This window comes from Erinaceus europaeus, chromosome 5 (assembly GCF_950295315.1).
Source record: "Erinaceus europaeus chromosome 5, mEriEur2.1, whole genome shotgun sequence".
In the NCBI taxonomy this organism is placed as follows: domain Eukaryota; kingdom Metazoa; phylum Chordata; class Mammalia; order Eulipotyphla; family Erinaceidae; genus Erinaceus; species Erinaceus europaeus.
This window is the reverse complement of record NC_080166.1, coordinates 129,451,879-129,479,655: the sequence shown is the minus strand read 5'-3', so window position 1 is coordinate 129,479,655 and position 27,777 is coordinate 129,451,879. Positions and strand designations below refer to the sequence as shown.

At 43.2% G+C, this 27,777-nt stretch overlaps 1 protein-coding gene across 3 annotated transcripts in view; it reads right to left on the bottom strand.

Annotated features, from left to right (window-relative positions):
* The window catches only part of PCCA (propionyl-CoA carboxylase subunit alpha), a 351,955-nt gene that overhangs the window by 311,016 nt on the left and 13,162 nt on the right, over positions 1 to 27,777 (bottom strand). For all 3 annotated transcript variants that reach the window (XM_060191819.1, XM_060191818.1, XM_060191817.1), the window contains exons 2-4: positions 18,261 to 18,338; positions 15,249 to 15,296; positions 15,063 to 15,131 (exon numbers count right to left, since the gene is read on the bottom strand). In XM_060191819.1, the coding sequence (XP_060047802.1) occupies positions 15,063 to 15,131; positions 15,249 to 15,296; positions 18,261 to 18,338 (195 nt within the window). The remainder of the gene's footprint in view (positions 1 to 15,062; positions 15,132 to 15,248; positions 15,297 to 18,260; positions 18,339 to 27,777) is intronic.

Here is a 27,777-nt window from a genome sequence, read left to right as displayed (position 1 = left end):
TGTTGTTTTTCTCTCTTCCTCCCTTCCTTCCTTCCTTCCTTCCTTCCTTCCTTCCTTCCTTCCTTCCTGTCTTCCTTCCTTCCTCTCTTGTTCTTCTAAGAATGAAGTAAGACACCTAGGTGCCTAAACGTTTACGTGTGCAATCTGAGTGATTTTCTTGTGCAGTCCAAATGTTTCTGACCTAGTTAAAATGAGAGACAGGACCAGCTTAGCTATCACCTTAAAATGTTCTGAAGCAGGCAGAGGTAGACAGCATAATGGTTATGTCGAGACTCTCATGCCTGTGGTTCCAAAACCCCAGGTTCAATCCCCTGCACTACCACAAACCAGAGCTGAGCAGTGCTCTGGTTAAAAAAAAAAAAAAAGTTCCTAGATTTACTGAACTATAACCAAGTGATTCTCTGCAGAGTGGGTCTCACTCACCCTTTCTATGGCCTCAGAGGTCCCAGGTTCAATCTCTGGCACCAGTATAAGCCAGATTTGAACAGTGTTCTCTCTCTCTCTCTCTCTCTCTCATAAATAAATCTAAAAAGAAAAAAAAGAAAAAAAAGTCTTTTAAGGGCAGGGGTAGCTAGCATAATGGTTATGCAAAGAGATACTCATGCCTGAGGCACCATAGTCCCAGGTTCAATCCCCTGCATCATAAACCATAAAACAGAGTTAAGCAGTGCTCTGGTAAAAAATACCAAAAACAAACAAAAAAAATCTTTTAAAAGCAGCCTAGAGTAGAGGGTGCGTACGTGTGAAAAAGTGGCTGGAGAGTTGAACCTGAGCATGAGGTTCTGAGTTTGATCCCAGGCACCACCTGTGCTGGAGTGATGCTCTGGCTCTCTCTTCCAAACTCTCCTCTCTACTGTTAATAGATGGAAAGGAAGGAAGGAAGGAAGGAAGGAAGGAAGGAAGGAAGGAAGGAAGGAAGGGAAAGAGTGAAAGAAAGAGAGAGGGTAGAAAGGAAGAAGATTCTGTTGTAACAATTTAAGAAAATGTTACTTAAATACACAATCTCGACTACACAGAAAATACTTGATTTCCACTAGTCACTGATTCTCCAGTTATCTTCTCCCCAATAGTCTCACAAAACTGACTTTGTTTGCCTGTTCCTATTTGAGGCTGACAACATTCACTGCAAGTTAAGTCCAGGAACAGATTTTGTGAAGTACTTTTATTTTTTTATTTTATTTATTTTCCCTTGTTTTTTTATTGTTGTTGTAGATATTTTTTAATATTTATTTATTCCCTTTTGTTGCCCTTGTTGTTTTATTACTGTAGTTATTATTGTTGTTGTTATTGTTATCATTGTTGTTGGACAGGACAGAGAGAAATGGAGAGAGGAGGGGAAGACAGAGAGGGGGAGAGAAAGACAGACACCTGCAGACCTGCTTCACCGCCTGTGAAGTGACTCCCCTGCAGGTGGGGAGCTGGGGGCTCGAACCGGGATCCTTACGCCGGGCCAGTTCTTGTGCTTTGCGTCACGTGAGCTTAACCTGTTGCGCTACAGCCCGATCCCCTGTGAAGCACTTTTAAATGGACGGGAAAGCATCCTGAGAAGCAAGCGCGGAAATGAAGAGGAAGTGTTCAAAACGCTCGTGAAGGTTTTTGGTTTTTTTTTAATATTTACTTATTTATTTATTCCCTTTTTGTTGCCCTTATTGTTTTATTGTTGTAGTCTGTCTTCATTGTTGGATAGGACAGAGAGAAATGGAGAGAGGAGGGGAAGACAGAGAGGGGGAGAGAAAGATAGACACCTGCAGACCTGCTTCACAGCTTGTGAAGCGACTTCCCTGCAGGTGGGGAGCCGGGGTTCAAACTGGGATCCTTATGCTGGTCCTTGTGCTTTGTGCCACCTGCGCTTAACCTGCTGCGCTACCGCCCGACTCCAAAGGTTTTTTTTTTTTTTTAACTTTTATTATTCTTTTAAATGAGAATTTGTTTAATGTTTGTTTACTGGATAGAGACAGCCAGAAATCGAGAGGAAAGGGGGTGACAGAGAGGAAGAGAGACAGAGACACCTGCAGCCCTGCTTCACCCCTCCTGAAGCTTTCCCCCTGCAGGTGGAGATGGGGGCGGGGGGGGCTTGAACCCTGTTCCTTTCGCTTTGTAATGTGTGTGCTCAGCCAGGTGAGCCACCACCCGGCCCCGTGAAGGTTTTTACCCATGGGATGCTCAACTTTCTCTGTCCACATCCAGGATAAAATGGGAGATGGTCTAACAAAGATACAAAGACAGGCAAAGATGTGCCTAAGAAAGGTCGAATAAAATGGAAGTTTCCCTGGGTCCACACTAATGTATTCCGTCTCCATTACCTGGTCATTACCCTCAGGTTGTTCAGCTGGAACCAGCACACACTAATTACACAGACATCACCGGGTCCATGCTAAGTGCTGCCTCCCTCCCTTCACTGTCATTCACTCTGAGGACTCACAGCAAAGGCCCCTCAGTCTGCTTACGGGTCCTCGGGCCACAGCAGTAGCCAGGAGCCCCCAGCCCACATGCTGGCAGGGCTGGGAGTCACAGCGGCCACCTCCCTGATGGGAGGTTTTCAGCGGTACATAGCTGCAGCCTCCATCAAACTCCCAGCCCAGCCCAGCCCAGCCCAGAGCCTCCAGGTGCTGATTAAGTCTGGTTTAGCGATACTATACAGTCATTGGCTAAGGGGAAGAATGGCTGAATCCCACTAGGAAGGGAGGGAGGGAGGGAGGGAAAGAAGGAAGGAAAGAATGAAAGACAGAAAGAAAGAAAGAAAGAAAAAAAGAAAGGGAGACGGGGGACGAAAGGAAGAGAGGAGGAGAGGCAGGGTGGGGTGGGACAGGGTAGAGCAGGGACCAGGTGGTGGCACACCTGGTTAAGCACTCACAGTGCACAAGGACCCAGGTTCAAGCCCCTGGTCCCCACCTGCAGGGGGAAGGCGTCACAAGTGGTGAAGCAGGTGTCTCTCTGTCTCTCTCCCTATCTCCGCCTCCCCTCTCGATTTCTATTTCTATTCAATAATAAATAAAAATATTTAAAAAAAAGGGAGAGGGGGAAAATGGAAGGAAGGGAAGAAGGAAAGAAGGGAGGGAGGGAGGAAGAAGGGAAGGAGGAAAGAATGAAAGACAGAAAGAAAGAAAGAAAGAAAGAAAGAAAGAAAGAAAAGAAAGAGAGAGAGGGAGGGAGGGAAGGGGAAGGGGAGGGGAGGGGAGGGAAGAGAAGAGCAGGGGAGGGGAGGGGAGGGGAGGGGAGGGAAAGAGAAGGAAGGAAAGGAAATGGGCCAGGTGGTGGCGCACCTGCTCAAGCACACACTGCAGGGCACAAGGACCCAGGTTCAAGTCCCCCGGTCCCCACCTGCAGGGGGAAAGCTTCAGGAGTGGTGACGCAGGGCTGCGGGTGTCTCTCTCCCTCTCTGTCTCCTGTCCCCTCTCAGTTTCTATGTCTATTCAATAATAAATAAATATATTTTTTTTAAAAAAAAGGGAGAGGGGAAGAAAGGGGAAAGAAAAGAAAGAGAAAAGGAGGGAGGGAGGGAGGGAGAAAGGAAGGCAAATCTAACGATATTTAACTACTGCTTCTGGAAGGGCACCGTAGCCTCTTCACTTCCAAAGCAAGTTCTCTTTTTTTATTTAATTTTTTATTTAAGAAAGGATTAATGAACAAAACCATAGGGTAGGAGGGGTACAACTCCACACAGTTCCCACCACCCAATCTCCATATCCCACCCCCTCCCCTGATAGCTTTCCCATTCTCTATCCCTCTGGGAGCATGGACCCAGGGTCGTTGAGGGTTGCAGAAGGTGGAAGGTCTGGCTTCTGTAATTGCTTCCTCGCTGAACATGGGCGTTGACTAGTCGGTCCATACCCCCAGTCTGCCTCTCTCTTTCCCTAGTAGGCTGGGTCTCTGGGGAAGCGGAGCTCCAGGACACATTGGTGGGGTCTTCAATCCAGGGAAGCCTGGCCAGCATCCTGGTGGCATCTGGAACCATTTCCAGGAGATGTGGTCGGAGCTCAGCTACTAGCAGCTTCTCAGTCCGCCATCTTCCGGGAAACCCCCCAAAAGCAAGTTCTAACTACTGTTTCATTTTGGTTTTGTCTCCCAGAAACTGACTTTTCTAGAGCGAGCAGTCCAGTGGTCCGGCTTTAGCAAGAACACACTTTGCACAGACTTCCAGCAGGTGGCTCGCTCCTCCCGACCTGCTGCAGTGTGAGTTAACCCCCTCTATGGCTTCCAGCTCTATTCCAGCATCCCACTGGCTCGTTCTGGGGCCTCCATGACCCAACCTGCTGTGTCCTTTGGTGGGGGCTGGGGTCAGTTCAGACTCCAAGACTGTCTCCTCCTAGGGACTAGCTGCCAAGTTTCCCGCTGGAACTTCTGCAAGTCTCCCTCAGTGAGCACAGCGCGCTCAGTCTCCTTCTTAGTCGCATCTCGGGTACAGGCTGGTGGTCACAGGCCCCTGAGGCCCCAGTTCTGATGAATGATCTTCCAGGTGACGTTCTCAGCCACGGTGTTCCTGGAACACCAAGGTAGTCCAAGGTAGTCCTGTTCCTCGCTTCTAGGATTCAGCTGGCGCCAACTCGGGCACTTGGCCCACTGGCAAAGCCCCATAGCTTCTGTGTCTGGGTCACTTTGGTCTCTCGGCCCACCTCCACGAGTCCCGCTCTCCTCGGCCCAGCCTCCGGGCACCACTATCAGCTCCAGGCCCCGCTGCCACAGCAAGGTCACCAACCCTAGGTACTTTTTTATTATTATTATTGGATAAAGACAAGGAGAAATTGAGAGGGGAGGGGGAGACAGAGAGGGAGAGACAGAGACAGACCTGCAGCCCTGCTTCACCACTCGTGAAGCTTTCCCCCTGCAGGTGGGGACCAGGGGCTTGAACCTGGGTCCTTGTGCACTGTAATGTGTGCGCTCAACCAGGTGCACCACCTCCTGGCTCCTCGAACTGATTTTTTTTTTTTTTAAAGATTTTATTTGTGAGAAAGACAGGAGGAGAGAGAAAGAACCAGACATCACTCTGGCACATGTGCTGCTGGGGATCGAACTCAGGATCTCATGCTTGAGAGTCCAAAGCTTTATCACTGTGCCACCTCCGGGACTACTCTAACTGATTTTTTAATATATTTTTTTATATTTATTTTCCCTTTTATTGCCCTTGTTGTTTTTCATTGTTGTTGTAGTTGTTGTTATTATTGATGCCATCATTGTTAGACAGGACAGAGAGAAATGTTGAGAGGAAGGCAAGACAGAGGGGGAAAGAGAAAAACAGACACCTGCAGACCTGCTTCACCGCCTGTGAAGCAACTCCCCTGCAGGTGGGGAGCCAGGGGCTTGAACCTAGATCCTAGGTCCTTGCGCTTTGTGCCACATGCACTTAACCCGCTGAGCTCCAACTCCCTCTGATTTTTTTAATGCCATCGTTTTGTTTGTTATTTTTTTAATATTTATTTATTTATTCCCTTTTGTTGCCCTTGTTGTTTTATCATTGTAGATATTATTGTTGTTGTTATTGATGTCGTTGCTGTTGGATAGGACAGAGAGAAATGGCGAGAGGAGGGGAAGACAGAGAGGGGGAGAGAAAGACACCTACAGACCTGCTTCACCACTTGTGAAGTGACTCCCCTGCAGGTGGGGAGCCCAGGCTCAAACCAGGATCCTTGTACCAGTCCTTGCATTTTGTGCCATGTGTGCTTAACACGCTGTGCTACTGTCCGACTCCCAATGCCATAGTTTTTACAGAATGTGGTGACACTGGATTCAAGTTTGCTGCAAATTAGACTGAAATTCGTTTTTTCACATTCTGTATTAATTTATTAACAAAAGAGAGAACCAGAGAGTCACTGGCATATGCCACACCAGGGACTCAGCTCACGCTTGTGAGTTCAAAGCCTTACCCACTGTGCTACCCCACCCCCCCACCACCTCTGCTCCAACTCACCTAAACTCAATCTGGGAAGAGAAGATGGGAGCACTCATTCCTGAGAGATATTTTCAAGGTTGGAGGCGGAGGGTGATTAAAAGTTTCCTTGTTAGGTTAGAGAGATAGGACGAGGTTTGCCTAACAGACTTGCATGCCTGAGACACCAGTGGACCCGGGTTCAATTCCCAGCACCACTATAAGCCAAAGCTGAGCAGTGCTCTGGTCTAAAGAAAATTAATCCGGGGGCCAGGTGGTGGTGCACCTGTTAGAGTGCACAAAGTACAGTGTGCAAGGACCCAGGTTCAAGCCCCCTGTCCCCACCTGCAGGGGGAAGCTTTGTGTATGGTGAAGCAGGGCTGCAGGTGTCTCCCTCCCTCTCTATGTACCCCCCACCCGTCTCTCAATTTCGGGCTGTCTCTATCCAATAAATAAATAAAGACAATTTTTTTTTTTTTTTTTTTTTTTACCAGAGCACTGCTCATCTCTGGCTTATGGTTTACGGTAGTTGCAGGGATTGAACCTGGGACCCTGGAGCCTCAGGCACGAGAATCTCTTTGCATAACCATTATGCTATTTATCCCTGCAATAAAGACAATTTTTTTAAAAATTTAAAAAAAAAGAAAATCAATTGAGGTTTCCTTGTTAAATTGTATTTTACATTGAATAGCAATAGCTCTCTCTCATCATTTGCCAACTGAGGGAAAAAGTGTTCTGATTTACTTTTTTTAAAAAATATTTATTTATTCCCTTTTGTTGACATTTTTGTTTTATTGTTGTAGTTATCGTTGTTGTTGATGTTGTCATTGTTGGATAGGACAGAGAGAAATGGAGAGAGGAGGGGAAGACAGAGACGGGGAGATAAAGACAGACACCTGCAGACCTGCTTCACCGCCTGTGAAGAGACGCCCCAGCAGGTGGGGAGCCAGGGGCTCGAACCAGAATCTTTATACCAGTCCTTGTACATTGAGCCACCTGCACTTAACCCGCTGCGCTACCGCCCGACTCCCTGATTTACTTTTCTTAAATTTGGTGAGAATGTTATTAAGCAGTAGGTGAGAAAAATTCTGTTTTCTTGTTGAGGATTTGAGCTATCCAGAGTTTATTCAGTCTGAAAAGAACTTTGACTAGCAACTTTCTGGGCATATTTAAGTAACCTAGGTGAGAAATTTATGGTACTATTTAATTGTAATCACATTCATGGAAAATTGGGGCAAAAACTGGTATGTACAGTTTCAGAATGTAAGACTTTTTTTTTCTGTCTTCCACTAAAAGATGTACACAAAGCTATAAACAGCTGTCAAGTGCACATTTCGAGCTGTGGGTCCCCATCTGCAGGGGAGTCACTTCACAAGCGGTGAAGCAGGTCTGCAGGTGTCTGTCTTTCTCTCTCCCTCTCTGTCTTCCCCTCCTCTCTCCATATCTCTCTGTCCTATCCAGCAATGACGATGACATCAATAACAACAATAATAATAACTACAATAATAAAACAAGGGCAACAAAAGGTAATAAATAAATAATAAACATTTTAAAAAGCCTATCTGTTATCTACTTGACATGGCCTTCTAGGGAATTGTGTGGAACTAATGTTAAAAAACACTGAGGGGTAAGTCAGACGGTAGCACAGCAGGTTAAGCGCAGGTGGCACAAAGTGCAAAGACTGGTGTAAGGATCCCGGTTTGAGCCCCAGACTCCCCACCTGCAGGGGAGTCCCTTCACAGGCGCTGAAGCAGGTCTGCAGGTGTCTATCTTTCTCTCCCCCTCTGTCTTCCCCCTTCTCTCTCCATTTCTCGGTGTCGAGATACTGAAAACAACAACAGAGACCTATGGGATGACTTCAAAAGAAACAATATATGCATTATTGGCTTACCAGAGGAAGAAAGAGAGGGAGGGGAAGAAAGCATTCTTCAGGACATAATAGCTGAGAACTTCTCTAGTCTAGACAACATCAAAGACATAAAGGTTCAAGAAACCCAGAGGGTCCCAAACAGAATTAACCCAGACTTAAAGACACCAAGACACATCCTATTTAGAATGTAAAGGAATAAGGAAAAAGAAAGGATCCTGAAGGCTGCAAGAGAAAAAGAGTCAACTACAGAGTTAAACCCATAAGATTAGCAGTAGACTTCTCCACACAAACACTACAGGCCAGAAGAGAATGGCAAGATATCTATCAAGTGCTCAATTAGAAAGGCTTTCAACCAAGACTACTGTATCCTGCTAGACTGTCATTCAGACTAGATGGAGGCATCAAAACTTTTCTGACGAGCAACAGTTGAAGGAATCAACTATCACCAAGCCTGCCCTGAAAGAAGTTCTGAAAGGCCTGCTATAAGCAGTCAGACCACCATAAATAGGCCATATATCAGAACACTCTAAAACTCTACAAGAATGGCATAAAAATATCTTAGCGCAGTGGGATAAGCGCACATGGCTCAAAGCATTGATGGACCGGATGTGAGGATCCCAGTGTGAGCCCCTTCACAGGCAGTGAAGCAGCAGGGGAGCACCTTCACAGGCAGTGAAGCAGGTCTGCAGGTGTCTGTCTTTCTCTCCCCCTCTCTGTCTGTCTTCCCCTCCTCTCTCCATTTCTCTCTGTCCTATCCAATGACCACGACAGCAATAACAACAACAACAATAAAACAACAAGGGCAACAAAAGGGAATCAATAAATATTAAAAAGAAAAAAGAAAACACAGCCCAACAATATTCTGTTTACAGGAAACCCACCTAACTCATCAGACCCATTTTTAACATTTAAAAAAAAAAAGGCTGAGCCACCTTGGATGGAGCTTGAGGAAATCGTGTTAAGTGAAATAAGTCAGAAACAGAAGGATGAATATGGGATGATCTCACTCTCAGGCAGAAGTTGATAAGCAAGATCAGAAAAGAAAACACAAGTAGAACCTGAACTGGAATTGGGGTATTGCACCAAAGTAAAAGACTCTGGGGTGGGTGTGGAGGAGAATACAGGTCCAAGAAGGATGACAGAGGACCTAGTGGGGGTTGTATTGTTATATGGAAAACTGGGAAATGTGATGCATGTACAAACTATTGTATTTATTGTTGAATATAAAAAATTAATTCCCCAATAAATAAATTCAAAAGAAAAAAGAAATAAAAAGAAAAAGAAATCTCTCTCTCTCTCTCTCTCTCTCTCTCTATATATATATATATATATATATATACATATATACATACATATATATAACATTGAGGGGAACCAGGCAGGCAGTAGCACAGTGGGTTAAGTGCACATGGCCGGAAGCCCATGGACTGCCATAAGGACCCTGGTTTGAGGCCCAGGCTCTCCTCCTGCAGGGGGGTCACCTCACACGTGATGAAGCAGGTCTGCAGGTGTCATATACAGGCTGGCAGCGGGCTGGAGAAAGGACCATGTGCACACCAGATGTTGAGCGAAGCTGCTGCTCCCTCCAGATGCCACCATGATGCCAAGCTGACTTCCCTGGGCAGACGACCCCACCAATGTGTCCTGGAGCCCCGCTTCCCCAGAGCCCCACCCCACTAGGGAAAGAGAGACAGGCTCGTATGGATTGACCTGCCAACACCTATATTCAGAGGGAAAGCAATTCCAGAAGCCAGACATCCCACCTTCTGCACCCCATAATGACCCTGGGTCCATACTCCCTGAGCGATAAAGAATAGGAGGGTGGAGGGTACATAGCATAATGGTTATGCAAACAGACTCTCATGCCTGAGGCTTCAAAGTCCCAAGTTCAATCCCCCACCACCACCACCAGAAGCCAGAGCTGAACAATGCTCTGGTTAAAAAATTAAAAAAAAAAAAAAAAAGAATAGGAAAGCTCTCAGGGGAGGGGACAGGACAAGGAGTTCTGGTGGTGGGAATTATACCCCTCTTATCCTATGGTCTTTTGGGTGTTTCCATTTTATAATTTTTTTTTTAATGAAGGTACAGATTAAAAGAGAGAGAGAGAGAGGGAGAGAGCATAACTTCGATATGCACGACCTTAGACACAAGTCTGCTCAAAATCCCACAGACCACAGTCTTCCGCAAGGACTATTTTCCTATCATAAGCCATTCTCTACAAATGATATGAAGGAACTGCAGAGTGATGCAAGTAGGTAACTTGGCACATGACCTGATAAGAGGCTTCCCGTAATGCTTCCTCCTGCCCTGCCATCTCCCACTGAATACCCTGCACCACTTGCTGACTGTCCTCAGGATAAAGATGAACTATCTTGGGTAAAGTCTGGCTTTGAAGTCACTACGATCAGCTCCTTACTTCTCAAAGAAAACAAGAGAACTTCCCCAACAGGAAGGGAAAAAAAAAAAAAAAAGATGCCATATTATCTTAACACAAACCAACTAGATAAGGAAGCTTTCTCTAGAAGTATCTAAAATCCCAGAGTAAATGAAACAAATGAACAGAAAATCTTTTAAATGAATGGCTTCGCGGATGAGAAGCCACAGGCAATCTCAAAGGGTGAAAAACAAAGAGGAAGCTAAAAGCCAAATTATACCCATTAAAAGCCATAGCACAGTTAATGTTGGACTGCGGGAGTAAGTTTTACATTAAAAAAAAAGGAGAAGGAAGAGGAGGAGAGAAAGCAGGTGGTAAAAGAGGAGAAGGAGAAATAGGAGAAGAAGAGGAAGAAGACGACTATGGGGAGGAGGTGAAGGAGGAGAAGGGAGCCGGGCAGTGGCGCACCTGGTTGAGCGCACACATGACAGCGCACAAGGACCCAGGTTCAAGGCCCTGGTCCCCACCTGCAGGGGGAAAGCTTCACGAGTGGTGAGGTAGGGCTGCAGGTGTCTCTGTATTGCTATTTCCCCCTCCTTTCTCAATTTGTCTCTAATAAATTATATATATATATATACATTAACTGATGAAAGAGAAAAGAATGAGAGCATCGGCTGGACACACGCAGAGTTGGAACTCAAACTCAGACCCTCATTCTGGCAAGTTCTTTGCTCTGCAGCCACACCACTGCCCAGACTGCCCATGTTGAAATTCCACGCCAGAGGAAAGCATCACACTTCTGAGATGGAGATTAGAAGGAAAACTTCCGACATAAAGCCAGGTTGCTCAAAGATTACATCCTTAGTGAAAAGGGTTTAATCAACCTAATAAGCAGGGAGAAAACAAATACTTATCATTATCTGCTGTGGTTCACATTAAAGGGAAACAGTCTCCTCTGGAAATTAGAAACTGTGGTCTATTCAACAGAGGGAGGTGGGGAGGTGGGGTGGGGCATTTTGTTTTCACTACTACCCTCCTCACAATTCAACAATCCTCTTGCCAAGAAATAAATATAAAAATTAGCCTCAGAGGAATGATACCCTGGACGGCCTGTGAGAAACAAATACAGCTTTCACCCAACAGGGCCAGCCATAGTCTGGGACTAATTTTTATATTCATTTCTGGCACCTAGACCTACTGAAATCCAACAGTCGAGCTACGAGACAGGAGGAGAGAAGCTGAGTTCCAGGTACATGAAGAAGAAGACCAGCATAAGTGAGAGTGAGGAACACACGCATACACCTAGAAATGACATATCTGGGGGGTGGGTTAAGTGCGCCCGTTATCATGCACAAGGACCCAGGTTCAAGGCCCGGGTACCCTCTGCAGGGAGAATGCTTCTTAAGTGGTGAAGCAGTGTTGCAGGTGTGTGTCTCTCTCTCCCCTTCTCTATCTCTCCCTTTCAGTTTCTCTCTGTTCTATCAAATTAAATAAAGTTAAAAAAAAAGTTATATATTAGAAGCTCTGGTAATACTGTAGCTGAAATTGTTTTTAATTGGAGTGGCATTATATTATAGGGTTACACAGCTTTCTGGCCTCCGGTTATATCAATGAACATCTCCCAGTTGTAGCTGGAAGTCTTTAGAATCTCAAAGAACCCTCTCTGCTTTCAGAATGGGGGGCATGAGAAAGACATGAGGAGCAACTGTTTTGTAAATTCATTTTTCAAAGTCTGGGAAGTACCACGCTACTTCCAGACCAGACACTAAGCTAGCAATAGATGAAGAGGCAAAGCTTCGCTCAGGTGAATAAGGTGTTGGACGCTTGAGCTCGAGTGAGGCTCTATTTCTCTTTCAAAGATAAATACGCAAATTGTTAACAAACTAGGGAAGGGGAACAACAATAGCCGTTGTTTGGGACAACGACCTGTAAAGTATATTACTTTATATTATCAACACTGAAATATAAATACACAGAAAGAATAAAAATATAAGTAAGTTCAGACTACCATGCCAACACTTATCCCGGACAACTCAGCATGAATTATTAATTATGGAGCCGGGTGGTGGTGCACCAGATTGAGCACACACGTTACAATGTGCAAGTACCCGGGTTCAAGCCCCTGGTCCCCACCTGCACAGGGAAAGCTTCACAAGTGGTGAAGCAGGGCTGCAGATATCTGTCTATCTCTCACCCTCTCTATCTCCCCATTCCCTCTCAATTTCTGGCTGTCTCTATCCAATAAATAAAGATAATAATAAAACAATTTTAGAATTATAATTTATATTTCTAATCCTATAATTATATTAATTATAAGAGCTAGGTGGTAGCACACCTGGTTCAGTGCACTCATTACGGTGTGCAAGGACCCGGGTTCAAGCCCCCGGTCCCCACATGCAGGGGGAAAGCTTCACAAGTGGTGAAGCAGGACTGCAGGTGTCTCTCTGTTTCTGTCCCTCTTTTTATAAATTGCTCCTTTTTTAAAAATTTTTCTTTATTATCTTTAATTACTGGATAGAGACAGCTAGAAATCCAGAGGGTAGGTGGAGACAGAATGAGAGACAGAGGGATACCTGCAGCCATGCTTCAACACTTGTTTGAACAGGGGCTCAAACCCAGGTCCGTGCACACTGTAACATGTGTGCTCCACCAGCTGTGCCGCCACCCAGACCCTGTCTCTTCCTATCTCCCACTCTCCCCTCAATTTCTCTCTGTCTCTGTTCAAAAATAAATAAATAAAATGAAATAAAGATTTAAAAAGGAGAAAATGACACATTGATATGGGGGTAAAATAAGCAAAAAATGGCTGGAAGAATTGAAATAGAAATTATGATTGTCTATAAAGAAAATGCTTTTTTCTCAATTTATGCATACAAACTGCCTCAGTAGTTCATACACTGAAAATAAACAGAAAGAGAGAAGTGTAAATTTTTTAAAAATTTTTTATCTTATTTATCTATTTATTTATTTATTGCCTCCAGGGTTATTGCTGGGGCTCAGCACCTGCACTACAAATCCACTGCTCCTGGAGGCCATTTTTTGCTTTTTTGTTGCCCTTGTTCATCATCTTTATAGTTGTTGTTATTGTTGTTGTTATTGCCATTGTTGTTGGATAGGACAGAGAGAAATGGAGAGAGGAGGGGAAGACAGAGAGGGGGAGAGAAAGACAGACACCTGTAGACCTGCTTCACCGCCTGTGAAGCGACCCCCCTGCAGGTGGGGAGCCAGGCGCTTGAACTGGGATCCTTATGCTGGTCCTTGCACTAGGCGCCATGTGCACTTAGCCTGCTGCGCTAATGCCCAACTCCCTAAATAAATTCTTTAAAAGGAAAAAAAACAGATTCAGGTAAAAGCCTCATTATTTCATGAATATATATGGTGAGCGATATAAACCAGTAATGAAACTATCAGAGTTAAATTAAGAAGCTAAAAATATATATTAAAAAATAAATTCGGGAGTCGGACGGTAGCACAATGAGTTAAGAGCAGGTGGCACCAAGCACAAGGCCTGGAATAAGGATCTTGGTTCGAGCCCCCGGCTCCCCACCTGCAAGGGAGTCGCTTCACAGGCGGTGAAGCAGGTCTGCAGGTGTCTGTCTTTCTCTCCCCGTCTCTGTCTTCCCCTCCTCTCTCCATTTCTCTCTGTCTTATCTAGCAACAACAACATCAATAACAATAATAACTACAACAACAATGAAAAACAAGAGCAACAAAAGAGAAAATAAATATTTTTTTAAATTTAAAAATAAAATAAATTCAATTAGTACGGCCCAGGGATGCAGGTCTGGTGGCAGTGTAGACTCTGGGTTCAATCCCCAGCACCCCAAAATTGAAAGAATCATCCAATATATATGCAAAACAAATGTGAATTCCGTGAGTTAATTGCTCTGAAGGAAATGTTTTACTCTCTTGTTAATGCTCAGTTGACATGGGTCTCTTTCAGATTTATCAGTTTCCAGGTGAACCTGGTAAAGGACTTGGGAAGGTTAAGTCACTACTGGATTTCCTTAGTGAGACTGTATCTTCTCTGGGGACATGTAGTCCCACAAGGCAACACTGTAAGTACATTCAACTAATCATTTGTCACTTTATTGCCTCCAGGATTATAACTGGGTCTTGGTAGGGAGCCAGGTGGTGGCTGGTGACACACCTGGTTGAGTGCACATGCTACAATGCGCAAGGAACCAGGTTCAAGCCCCCAGTCCCCACCTGCAGGGGGAAAGCTTCAGAAGTGATGAAGCAGTGCTGCAGGTGTCTTTCTGTCTCTCACCCTCTCCAGCCCTCCCCTCCCTCTCGATTTCTGACAGTCTCTATCCAATAAATAAAGATAATTTTTTCAATTTTTAAATAATAATAATAACTGGGTCTTGGTGACAGCACTATGAACCTACCACTCCTGACAGGCTCCCCCCCCCCCTTTTTTTGATAGGACAGAGAAATTGAGAGGGGAGTGGGAGGTAGAATGGGAGAGAAAAAGAGACACCTGCAAACCTACTTCACAGCTCAGAAAGCTTCCCCCTGCAGGTGGGAAGTAGGGGCTCAAACTCAGGTCTCTGAACATGGTAATAAGTGTGTTCAACTTGGTGTGCCACTACCTGGCCCCCACTTGGTTAATTTTTAAAATTAATTTCCCTCTTGCTTGGCTGAAATCTTCCTGATGTCTAGCTTTTTTTTTTCCATTCTAGTCTAGGTTTCCAAAGTCTTGAAAAAAAGATACTGAAGACAAGGTGATGTTCCTATTTTGTTTAATACATGTAGATCAAATACTTAGATTTCAGTTTTGTTTTTTTTTAACTATAGACAGTGGTAATGTATGAGGTCCTGGGTTCAATCCCTAGCACTGAAACTCAAATAATAAAGTTACCGGTTAGCCAGGGGAAAAAAGCAACATCTTTTCACGTTCGTTCTAGTTGAACCCAGATCAAGTCTGGATTTAAGTACAGTGAAACACTTACAGAACTGGTGTCAGCATCGCTGTGGATGGCCACGGTCTTAATTCCCATCTTCTTGCAGGTTTTAATCACCTATTTTAAAACACAACCATGTGACTTATCACGATTGATTTGCAAGTAAAGGCATTTGGTAATAAAAAACAAAAAAGGTACAGGGTGAAATGGAAACCAGCTTTCGATTCTACTCACCCGGCACGCAATCTCTCCTCTGTTCGCAATCAGAATTTTGTCGAAAGTCTGGAGAGAAAAAGCACATTAGGAACTGTTGCTTTTATAACAACAAATACTGGATTGGTTGTTGGGAATGTAAATTGGTCCAGTGTCGTATGCTTTACATTGGTTTGTTCTAGCCCTCCCCCCACCCCCCCGCCAAGAGAATTGGATCAGGCCTGCTAATTTCGCGGGCCCGCTTCGTCCCGCCCCAAAGGAACCCCGGGAGAGGGTTCCTGAGTTCGAGAATGCCAGAGTTCGAGAGTGCCAGAGTTCCTGAGTTCCTGAGTTCGAGAGTTTCAGGGTGAGAGAGTAAGAGAGAGTTCTACAGTAGAAGAGTTTCAGAGTTCGAGAGTAAGGGAGAGTGCTTGTGCCGCCGCAAAGAGACAGCGGAGTTCTGTTTGGTGATTAGTTTGTCTTAGTTTAATCGTTGTTCCTGAATAAAGAAATACAGCTTCCCTGCCCAGCCGTTGTCTCCGCGTCTCTGTTACCTGCCCGTGAAGCAAGCCAGCCGGCCAGAGCCTCCCGAAATTTTAACAACAAATATTGTCGTATGCTTTACATTGGTTTGTTCTAGCCCTCCCCCCCGCCAAGAGAATTAGATCAGTCCTGTTAATTTCGCGGGCCTGCTTGGCCCCGCCCCAAGGAACCCCGAGAGAGGGTTCCCGAGTCCGAGAGTTCGACAGTGCCAGAGTGGAAGGGTTCCTGAGTTCTTGAGTTCAAGAGTTTTCAGGGTTTCAGAGTAAGAGAGAGTTCCACAGTGGAAGAGTTTCAGAGGGCTCTCAAGTACGAGAGTTCCAGAGTGCCAGAGTTGGAGAGTTCCTGAGTTCCAGAGTAAGAGAGAGAGTGCTTGCGCTGCCGCAAAGAGACAGCAGAGTTCTGTTTGGTGATTAGTTTGTCTTAGTTTGTGAATCGTTGTTCCTGAATAAAGAAATACAGCTTCCCTGCCCAGCCGTTGTCTCCGTGTCTCTGTTACCTGCCCATGAAGCTACCTGCCCGGCAAGAGCCTCAGAAAATTTTAACAACAGTCCAGCCTCTATGGAAAGCAGTCTGAATAACTCTCAGAAGCCTAGAAATGGAACTAAGCTATGACGTAGCAACCCCTCTCCTGGGGATATATCCAAAGGAACCAAACACACCCATCCAAAAAGATCTGTGCATACATGTATGTTCATAGCAACACAATTTGTAATAGCCAAAAGCTGGAAGCAATCTAGGTGCCCAACAACAGCTGAGTGGCTGAGAATAATGAGTAGATTATGGAATGAACAAGTATCTCAAAAAAAAAAAAAAAAAAAGGAAGTGTTGCTTTTTCACATTTCTCACTGTGATTTCAAAAAATGTTCTGGATTCTACCTTGAAAGCTGAGGATAGTGTTGGGGAGAGGAGTTGATGCTTCCTCCACATTTTCCTAGATTTCTGTTTGAGGTGCTTTGGTCACTCAGCATGTTTTGAGGTTATTTCCTTTTATTTTGATGCTCTTGACATATGCATGTGGTTTGATAAATACACACTAGATAGCAATATTTTTAAGTTGGGGGGAGGGACATAGCATAATGATTACATAAAAGACTTTCATGCCTGAAGCTCCCAGAACCCAGGTTCACTCCCTGGAACCATGGTAAGTCAGAGTTTAGCACTACTCTGGTCTAAAAAACCGAAAAAGGCTGGAGAGAAAGTATAAAGGTTATGCAAAAACACTTTCAGGGCCAAGACACCAAAGGTCCCAGGTTCAGTCCCCCAGCACCACCATAACCCAGAGCTGAGCAGTGATCTGTTAAAAAAAAAAAATTAATTCCCCAATAAAGAAATTTAAAGAAAAAGAAATATGTCTCCCTCTCTCTCCCTCTCCCTCTGTATATATAGACATATAAATTGAGGGAGCCAGGCAGTAGCGTAGTGGGTTAAGTAAGTGCACATGGCCAGAAGCGCAAGGACCGGCATAAGGATGCCGGTTCAAGGCCCAGGCTCCCCTCCTGCAGGGGGGTCACCTCACACGTGATGAAGCAGGTCTGCAGGTGTCTATTTTTCTCTCCCCCTGTCTTCCCGTCCTCTCTGGATTGATTTCTCTCTGTCCTATCCAACAAGACAGCAATGGCAATAATAATAACAACAACAATAAACAACAAGGGCAACAAAAGGGAAAAAAATAGCCTCCAGGAGCAGTGGATTTATAGTGCTGGCACCGAGCCCCAGCAATAACCCTGGAGGCAAAAAAAAAAAAAAAAACACTGAGAACGGCAAGGCTGTAATGTTGTGTAGCACAAACTTGCAATCAACAAAGAAATTAAACTTCTAATAGCTCAAAACTAACATTTAATAAAAAGAAAGCCAGTGAGTACAAAACCTAGAGTCTGAAAATGACAAAACACTCTCGAATGAACTAAAGTCATCTACATAAAGAGAGTCACATCGAGGGCAGCAGAACCAAGATGACGGTGTAAGGACATCTCCTGACTTTCTGCAGAGCAGCCGCTGAAAACCTGGCCATTCCGAGGGAGGGCAAGATCTCCAGGCCAGGGATGCAGGAAGTGTACAGGTGGCTTCAAAGCAGAAGCAGGGAGGACAGCTGCAGGTCACATACGGGCTGGCAGCGGGCTGGAGAAAGGACCAAGTGCACACCAGATGCTGAGCGAAGCTGCTGCTCCCTCCAGATGCCACCATGATGCCAAGCTGACTTCCCTGGGCAGATGACCCCACCAATGTGTCCTGGAGCCCCACTTCCCCAGAGCCACACCCCACAACAATAATAACAACAACAACACAATAAGGGCAACAAAAGGGGCAGAAAAGATTTTTTTAATTAAAAAAAAAAGTATACACTGGAGCTGACCTGAGTCACCCCAGCCCCAACATCATATGGGAGCACCATACACAGCGAGGGAGGATCCCCGAATGGTGGAGCAGTGCTACGGTATCTTTCCGCCCACTGTCTCTCTCCTTCCAGCTGAAATGAAAAGGAAGAAATAAAGGCATGTGTTAAGTACTTACCTTCTCATTAGGGTCATAGCTCACGGAACCGAGCCCACGAGACACAGTGAAGTGCTGTCTTGAATAGTGTGGAACATGCTACAAAGAAAGGGAGAGAGAACTTTCAGACCCTTGAATGGTCTCTGAAAAGAATCTTGGTAATTTTTCCAGTATACCTCTAGCCAGAACTTTTCTTCCATATGGAGTTCCTTTTGTCTCTGAAGCATTTATCGTTTCACTGAGGAAATGCTGACTTATTTTGTTGTATTTGTTGCAGTCAGAGAGGTACAGTCTCTGTCGCTCCCTGTCTTCCCCTCCTCTCTAAATTTCTCTGTCCTATCCAATGACAACAGCAACAGCAACAACAATAACAGTAGTAACAACAAGGGCAGCAAAAAATGGGAAAAATGGCCTCCAGGAGCAGAGGATTCACAATGCAGGCACCAAGCTTGGTAAGACAGGGCTGCCTATGCTGCAAAAATTGTGGTCGAATATGGTAGCCCAACATGGCAACCACAGCCACCTAGTGGGACTCCTCGGCACTTGAAGTGTGCCTCGATCACCCCCGGAAAAAAAGACACACCAGCCTTACAGACTCAATGACAATAATTAAGATCTCACTTCTTCTTCTTCTTCTTCTAGCGTTTGCCCTTCTTCCGTAGCCAGTCAACAGCGTCAGGTTGAGCCTGATGTAAAGTTTCGAGACCTCCTTTGAATCTGGAGAGGTGGCAGTCGTTGACTATGTGGGTCATAGTCTGTCTGGAGCCGCAGGGGCAGTTCGGGTCGTCTCTGGCTCCGCAGCGATGGAACATAGCGGCGCACTGGCCATGGCCTGATCTCACTAATATTCATTAACTAATTTTTTATATTTATTTATTGATTGATTGATTCCCTTTTGTTGCCCTTGTTGTTTTGCTATTGTAGTTATTACTATTCTTATTGATGTCATTGTTGTTGGCCAGAACAGAGAGAAATGGAGAGAGGAGGGGAAGACGGGGGGGGGGGGGGGAGAAAGACACCTGCAGACCTGCTTCACCTATGAAGCGACTCACCTGAAGGTGGGGAGCCAGGGCTCAAACTGGGATCCTCACACTGGTTGGTCCTTGTGCTCTGCGCCACCTGCGCATAAGCCATTGCACTACCATCCGACTCCAGGAAGGAGTATTTTGAATATACATCAAGTATACTCATGTTGATTCCTCCTGATGTCTTTCTGATGTACTTTTTTTTTTTTAATATTTATTTCCCCTTTTGTTGTCCTTAATGTTTTTTATTGTTGTTATAGTTATTGTTGTTGTTACAGATGTTGTTGGATAGGACAGAGAGAAATGGAGAGAGGAGGGGAAGACAGAGAGGGGGAGAGAGACAGACACCTGCAGACCTGCTACACCGCCTGTGAAGAGACTCCCCTGCAGGTGGGGAGCCGGGGGCTCGAACCAGGATCCTTGCAATTGGTGTCATGTGCGCTTAACCCATTGCACTACCACCTGACTCCCTCTGATGGACTTCTGAGATGAGTCTGAAGTACATTCTCAATGCACAAGTAGATTGCTTGGACCAGTGGAACTAGTTAAGAGTTCCTCAACTTAGCATAATGGTTATGCAAACAGACCCTCATGCCTGAGGCTCCAAAGTCCCAGGTTCAATCCCCTGCACCAGCATAAACCAGAGATGAACAGTGCTCTGGTTAAAAATTTTTTCTTTAATTTCAAAAAAAAGTTTTTCAACTTGGGAGATACCACAGCACCAAAGATTCCTTTGTTTTCACAGAACCTCCCAAGGAGAACCTGTGCCACGCATATGGCAAGGAAGATGAACTAGTTGATGAGCGATCTCTCTGGGACTCAATCAAATTGTTTTACTGTGACTGCAGTCTTCTTCTTCCCTTCTAGTTTCTAGGACATGCCCACATCCTGGCGCTTAGGTCAAGGACATCAGGTTCACTGAGTCCTATTTAAATGAGATATAATCCACACACCCGTTCCTTTAAAGCACCCAGGGTGATGGGTTTTTGTTTTTTTTTTAATCTAGATTCTTTTGTACTCTTTTTCTTTAATTTCTTTATTGGGGAATTAATGTTTTACATTCAACAGTAAATACAATAGTTTGTGCATGCATAACATTCCCCAGTTTCCCATTTAACAATACAACCCCCACTATGTCATTTATCATCCTTCATGGACCTGTATTCTCCCCACCTACCCGCCTCAGAGTCTTTTACTTGGGTGCGATATGACAATTTCAGGTTCTAATTGTGTTTTCTTTTCTGATCTTGTTTTTCAACTTCTGCCTGAGAGTGAGATCATCCCATATTCATCTTTCTGTTTCTGACTTATTTCACATAACATGAATTTTTCAAGGTCCATCCAAGATCGGCTGAAAACGGTGAAGTCACCATTTTTTACAGCTGAGTAGTATTCCATTGTGCATATATACCACAACTCATCTGTTGTTGGACACCTGGGTTGCTTCCAGGTTTTGGCTATTACAAATTGTGCTGCCAATAACGTATGTGTACACAGATCTTTTTGGATGGATATGTTGGGTTTCTTAGGATATATCCCCAGGAGAGGAATTGCAGGGTCATAGGGTAGGTCCATTTCTAGCCTTCTGAGAGTTCTCCAGACTGTTCTCCAGAGGTTGAACCAATTTGCATTCCCACCAGCAGTGTAGGAGGGTTCCTTTGACCCCACAACCTATCCAGCATTTGCTGCTGTTACCTTTTCTGATGTATGACATTCTCACAGGAGTGAAGTGATATCTCATTGTTGTCTTTATTTGCATTTCTCTGACAATCAGAGACTTGGTGCATTTTTTTCATATGTTTCTCGGCCTTTTGGATCTCTTCTGTAGTGAATATTCTGTCCATGTACTCCCCCCATTTTTGAATGCGGTTGTTTGTTGTCTTGTTGTTGAGTCTGGCAAGCTCTTTATATATGTTGGTTATTAAACTTTTATCTGATGTATGACATGTAAAGATCTTCTCCCATTCTGTGAGGGGTCTCTTGGTTTGGGTAGTGGTTTCTTTTGCTGTGAAGAAGCTTTTTAATTTGATGTAGTCCCATCGGTTTATACTTGCCTTAGTCTTCTTTGTAATTGTATTCGTTTCATGGAAGATGTCTTTAAAATTTATGCAGAAAAGAGTTCTGCCAATATTTTCCTCTAAGTATCTGATAGTTTCTGGTCTAACATCCAAGTCCTTGATCCACTTGGAATTTACTTTTGTATTTGGTGAAATACAGTGGTTCAGTTTCATTCTTCTGCATGTTTCAACCCATTGTTTCCAACACCATTTGTTGAAGAGACTCTGCTTTCCCCATTTAATAGTCTGGGCACCTTTGTCAAACATTAGATGTCCACAGGTCTGGGGCCTCATTACTGGGCGTTCAATTCTATTCCACTGGTCAATGTGTCTATTCATGCTCCAGTAACAAGCAGTTTTGATGATAATGGCCCTATAATACAGTTTGAGATCTGGCAGTGTGATGCCTCCGGTTCTGTTCATTTTTCTCAAGAATGTTTTGGTAATTCTAGGTCTTTTCTGGTTCCAGATAAACATTTGTAGCATTTTTTCTATTCTCCTAAAAAATGTGCTTGGGATCTTGATGGGGATAGCATTAAATTTGTAGATGGCTCTGGGTAATATATTCATTTTGATGATGTTAATTCTTCCAACCCATGAACATGGAATATCTTTCCACTTCTTTGTGTCTTTTTCAATTTCTTTGAGTAGTGATTCATAATTTTCAGTATACAAGTCTTTTACTTCTTTGGTTAGATTTACTCCTAGATATTTTATTGTTTTTGTTGCTATATAAAAAGGAACTGATTTCTGGAATTCATGTTCTTCTAACTTAGTGTTTGCATAGAGGAATGCCACTGACTTTTGAATGTTAATTTTATAGCCTGACACCTTATTGTATGGCCTGATAATTTCCAAAAGCTTCTTGCTAGATTTCTTAGGTTTTTCCATGTATACTATCATGTCATCTGCAAATAAGGAGAGTTTGACCTCTTCTCTTCCAATCTGTATGCCTTTAATTCCTTGCTCCTGCCTGATTGCTATGGCAAGAACTTCCAACACTATGTTGAATAGTAATGGTGATAGTGGGCATCCCTGTCTAGTACCTGATTTGAGTGAAAAGGCTTCCAGTTTTTCACCATTGAGTATGATGTTGGCTGTAGGTTTGCTATATATAGACTCCACTATCTTCAGAATTTTCCATCTATTCCCATTTTTTGTAGTGTTTTGATCATAAAGGGATGTTGTATTTTGTCAAAGGCTTTCTCTGCATCTATTGATATGACCATGTGGTTTTTGGTCCTGCTTTTGTTGATGTGGTGGATCACATTGATTGATTTACATATATTAAACCAACCTTGCATGCCTGGGATAAACCCCACTTGGTCATGATGAACAATCTTTTTGATATACTGCTGTATCCGGTTGGCTAGAATTTTGTTCAATATTTTAGCATCTATGTTCATCAAAGTTACTGGTCTGTAGTTTTCTTTTTTGGTTGTGTCCCTGTCTGCTTTTGGTATCAGAGTGATGTTGGCTTCATAGAAGCTGGCAGGGAGTATTCCAGTCTCTTCAATCTTCTGGAAGACTTTTAAAAGTAGAGGTATTAGTTCTTCTTTGAAGGTTTTGTAGAATTCATTTGTAAAACCATCTGGTCCAGGACTTTTATTTTTGCGGAGATTTTTGATAACTGTTTCCATTTCATTAGCTGTGATGGGCCTGTTCATGTTACCTACTTCCTCTTTACTTAGTTTTGGAAGTTGGTAAGTATCTAGGAAATCGTCCATTTCTTCCAAGTTCTCTAGCTTGGTGGCATATAGTTGTTCATAGAAGCCTCGCATGATATGTTGAATTTCTGCGGGTCTGTTGTGGTATCTCCTCTTTCATTTAGTATCTGATTTATTTGGGTCTTCTCCCTTTTTTGTTTTGTGAGTCTGGCTAAAGGTGTGTCGATTTTGTTTACTCTTTCGAACAACCAACATTTACTTTCGTTGATCTTTTGTATGGTTTTCTTATTCTCAATGTTATTGATTTCTGCCCTAACTTTAGTGATTTCTGTCCCTCTGGTTGCTTTAGGGTTCCTTTGTTGTTGTTCTTCTAGGTCTTTAAGATGTGCAATCAGGCTGTTTATTTGTGCTTTTTCTTATTTCCTAATGTGTGCTTGTATAGCTATGAACTTCCGTCTTAGGAATGCTTTAGCTGTGTCCCAAATATTTTGATAGCTTGTGTCTAGCAGAATATAGTATTCTTGGCTGAAAGCTTTTCTCATTGAGCACTCGATAGATATCTTGCCATTCTCTTCTGGCCTATAGTGTTTGTATGGAGAAGTCTGCTTCCAATCTTATGGGTTTTCCTTTGTAGGTGACTCTTTGTTTTTCTCTTGCAGCCTTCTGGATCCTTTATCCTTATTCCTTTCCATTCTAAGTATGATATGTCTTGGTGTCTTTAGGTCTGGGTTAATTCTGTTTGGGACCCTCTGGGCTTCTTGAATCTTTATGTCTTTGATGTTGTCTAGACTAGAGAAGTTTTCATCTATTATGGCCTGGAAAATGCATTCTTCCTCTCCTTCTCTTTCTTCCTCTGGTAAGCCAATAATGCGTATATTGTTTCTTTTGAAGTCATCCCATAGGACTCTGTTGTTGTTTTCAGCATCTCTTAATCTCTTTTTGAGATCTCTTACTTCTTTTTTAATTGTCTCTAATTCATCCTCAATCTTGCTAATTCTGTCTTCAGCCTCATTGATTCTATTCTGTCTGCCCTCTACTGTTTTCTGGAGTTCATCTATTTTGTTGCCCTGCTCTGATACTGTTTTAGCTTGTTCAGCTAGTTGCATTCTTAGCTCAGCGATTTCAGCTTTCAGCTCTCTAATAACCATGAGATAATTAGTATTTTCTTCCATAGTCTAATTTGTTGTTCCTGATTTTATTTCTGATTACAATTTTCTTCAAATTCTTTACTCACTCCTGTTATTATTTCCTTAGCTAATGTTTGGATGTTGAACTCGTTATTTTGTGCTTCAACCTCTGGAGGACTTTTAGCTGGACTCTTGTCCTGGTTCAATTCTCCAATATTTCTTCTTGTTGTTTTAACCATTTTATATATTATGTTATGAGTTCCCTTTATCAGTACTTTTCAAATTACTGATCACTACTGCTTGGAATGACTTGTGTCTAAGTAAGTTAATTAAAGGGTTCACAGTGGTGGAAGTTAACAGTTGTTTCAATAGTATTTTAGTCCCTGAGTGGGGGCTCAGTGATTTAAAAGCCTCTTGTTTTTTCTTCCCTGTAGGCTATGGAGCCTGAGGGCTTTTAAACTATTAATAGGCTTCAGCTTAATCACTGACTCCTGACCAAGAGATAAAGCAGGGTGTTATACGCCAATTCCATTATTTCAGGTTCCACTTGTGTTTTCTTTTCTAATCTTGTTTTTCAACTTTGGCCTGAGAGTGAGATCATCCCATCTTCATCCTTCTGTTTCTGACTTATTTCACTCAACATGATTTTTTCAAGGTCCATCCAAGATCGGCTAAAAACGGTGAAATCACCATTTTTTACAGCTGAGTAGTATTCCATTGTGTATCTATACCACAACTTGCTCAGCCACTCATCTGTTGTTGGACACCTGGGTTGCTTCCAGGTTTTGGCTATTACAAATTGTGTAATAGTGGGGGTTGTATTGTTAAATGGGAATCTGGGGAATGTTATGCATGTAAAAACTATTGTATTTACTGTTGAATGTAAAGCATTAATTCCCCAATAAAGAAATAAATTATTAAAAAAAAAATTTTAAAAAGCAGGGTGTTAATTCACAGCGGATTCGACTTCCAGAGGCGGAGCTACGAGCAGCAGATCGCTTTCTCTCCTCTCCTCTCCTCTCCCGGATCAACTAGGAATACCAAAGGAGACCACCCGGACTGAAACAAGACAGGACTACAATGACCACAGGAACCCAGTAAATCACCTGTGAGTACAAACACGCATGGCTGGTGACAAAGAGGAGAGAGGGGCCTAAGGAGAGATTAAGTGACTGCTAACATTCAGCCGTTTATCAGTGGAGACACCACCTCCAGTCTGCTCCACAACAAGGGGACAGCTAAGGGAGGAAAGGACTCCCCAGAGACTCACCAAGTGCAACTCTAAGTCTCCATTGCTACTACCCTCAGAATCTGGAGCAGCAACAGGGAGGGACACCAGGGGACAGAGATCTAACCAGGAAACTCAGGAGAAGACCTATACCTCCTTGGCAGAGCTGAGGGGCTGTGAAAGTCTCTTTGCATAACCACTGGATTATCTCTGCCACACCCTGCTTTATCTCTTGGTCAGGAGTCAGTGATTAAGCTAAGAAGCCTATTGATAGTTTAAAAGCCCTCAGGCACCCATAGCCTACAGGGAAGAAAAAACAGAGGCTTTTACACCACTGAGCTCCAACTCAGGGATTGAAAAAAAACTGTTAACTTCCACCACGGTAAACTGTTTAATTAAATTACTTAGACACAAGTCAATCCAGGCAATAGTGCTCAATAATTTGAAAAGTACTGATAAAGGGAACTCATAACAAAATATATAAAATGGTTAAAACAACAAGAAAAAATACTGGAGACTCGAACCAGGACAAGAGTCCAGCTAAAAGTCCTCCAGAGGGTGAAGCACAAAACAACAAGTTCAACATCCAAACATTAGCTAAGGAAATAATAACAGGAGTGAGTAAAGAATTTGAAAAAATTGTAATCAGAAATGCAGGAACAACAAATGAGAATATGGAAGAAAATTCTAATAATCTCATGGTTATTAGAGAGCTGAAAGCTGAAATCGCTGAGCTAAGAAGGCAACTAGCTGAACAAGCTAAAACAGTATCAGAGCAGGGCAACAAAATAGATGAATTCCAGAAAGCAGTAGAGGGCAGAGAGAATAGAATCTATGAAGCTGAAGACAGAATTAGCAAGATTGAGGATGAACTAGAGACAACTAAAAAAGAAGTAAGAGATCTCAAAAAGAGATTAAGAGATGCTGAAAACAACAACAGAGTCCTATGGGATGACTTCAAAAGAAACAATATACGCATTATTGGCTTACCAGAGGAAGAAAGAGAAGGAGAGGAAGAAAGCATTCTCCAGGCCATAATAGCTGAAAATTTCTCTAGTCTAGACAACATCAAAGACTTAAAGGTTCAAGAAGCCCAGAGGGTCCCAAACAGAATTAACCCAGACATAAAGACACCAAGACATGTCATACTTAGAATGGAAAGGAATAAGGATAAAGAAAGGATCCTCAAGGCTGCAAGAGAAAAACAAAGAGTCACCTACAAAGGAAAACCCATAAGATTAGCAGCAGACTTCTCCATACAAACACTACAGGCCAGAAGAGAATGGCAAGATATCTATCGAGTGCTAAATGAGAAAGGCTTTCAGCCAAGAATACTATATCCTGCTAGATTGTCATTCAGACTAGATGGAAGCATCAAAACCTTCTCAGACAAGCAACAGTTGAAGGAAGCAACCATCACCAAGCCTGCCCTGAAAGAAGTTCTGAAAGGTCTCCTATAAACAACCAGACCACCACAAATAGGACATATATCAAAACACTCTAAAACTCTACAAGAATGGCGTTAAAATATCTTCAATCTTTGATATCAATAAATGTCAATGGCCTGAATTCACATATTAAAAGACACAGAGTAGGAAGATGGATCAGAAAACACAACCCAACAATATGTTGTCTACAGGAAACTCACCTAACGCAACAAGACAAACACAGACTTAAAGTGAAAGGATGGAAAACTATCATTCAAGCCAATGGCCCACAAAAAAGGGCAGGAGCAGCTATTCTCATATCTGACATGATAGACTTTAAAATAGATAAGATTAAAAAAGATAGGAATGGACACTACTTAATGCTCAGAGGATCAGTCAATCAAGAGGACTTAACAATTATTAATATCTATGCACCCAATGAGAAGCCATCTAAATACATCAAACTTCTACTGAAAGAGCTTCAGCAATATATTAACAGTAACACAATCATAGTAGGGGACTTCAACACTCCACTATCTCAACTTGACAGATCATCCAGGAAGAAAATCAGTAAAGACATAAGGGAGCTAAATGAAGAGATAGATAAACTAGAACTATTGGACATTTTCAGAGTCATGCATCCCAAGAAACTGGAATACACATTTTACTCAAATCCACATGGATCATTCTCAAGGATAGACCATATGTTAGGCCACAAAGACAGCATCAGCCTATTCAAGAGCACTGAAATCATCCCAAGCATCTTCTCAGACCACAGTGGAATTAAACTAACACTTAACAATCAACAAAAGATTAGTAACAGTGCGAAAATGTGGAAGCTCAACAGTACACTTCTTAACAACTTCTGGGTCAAAGAGGAAATCAAGGAAGAAATCAAAATGTTTCGAGAGTTCAATGAAAATGAAGACACAAGCTATCAAAATATTTGGGACACAGCTAAAGCAGTCCTAAGAGGGAAGTTCATAGCTATACAAGCACACATTAGG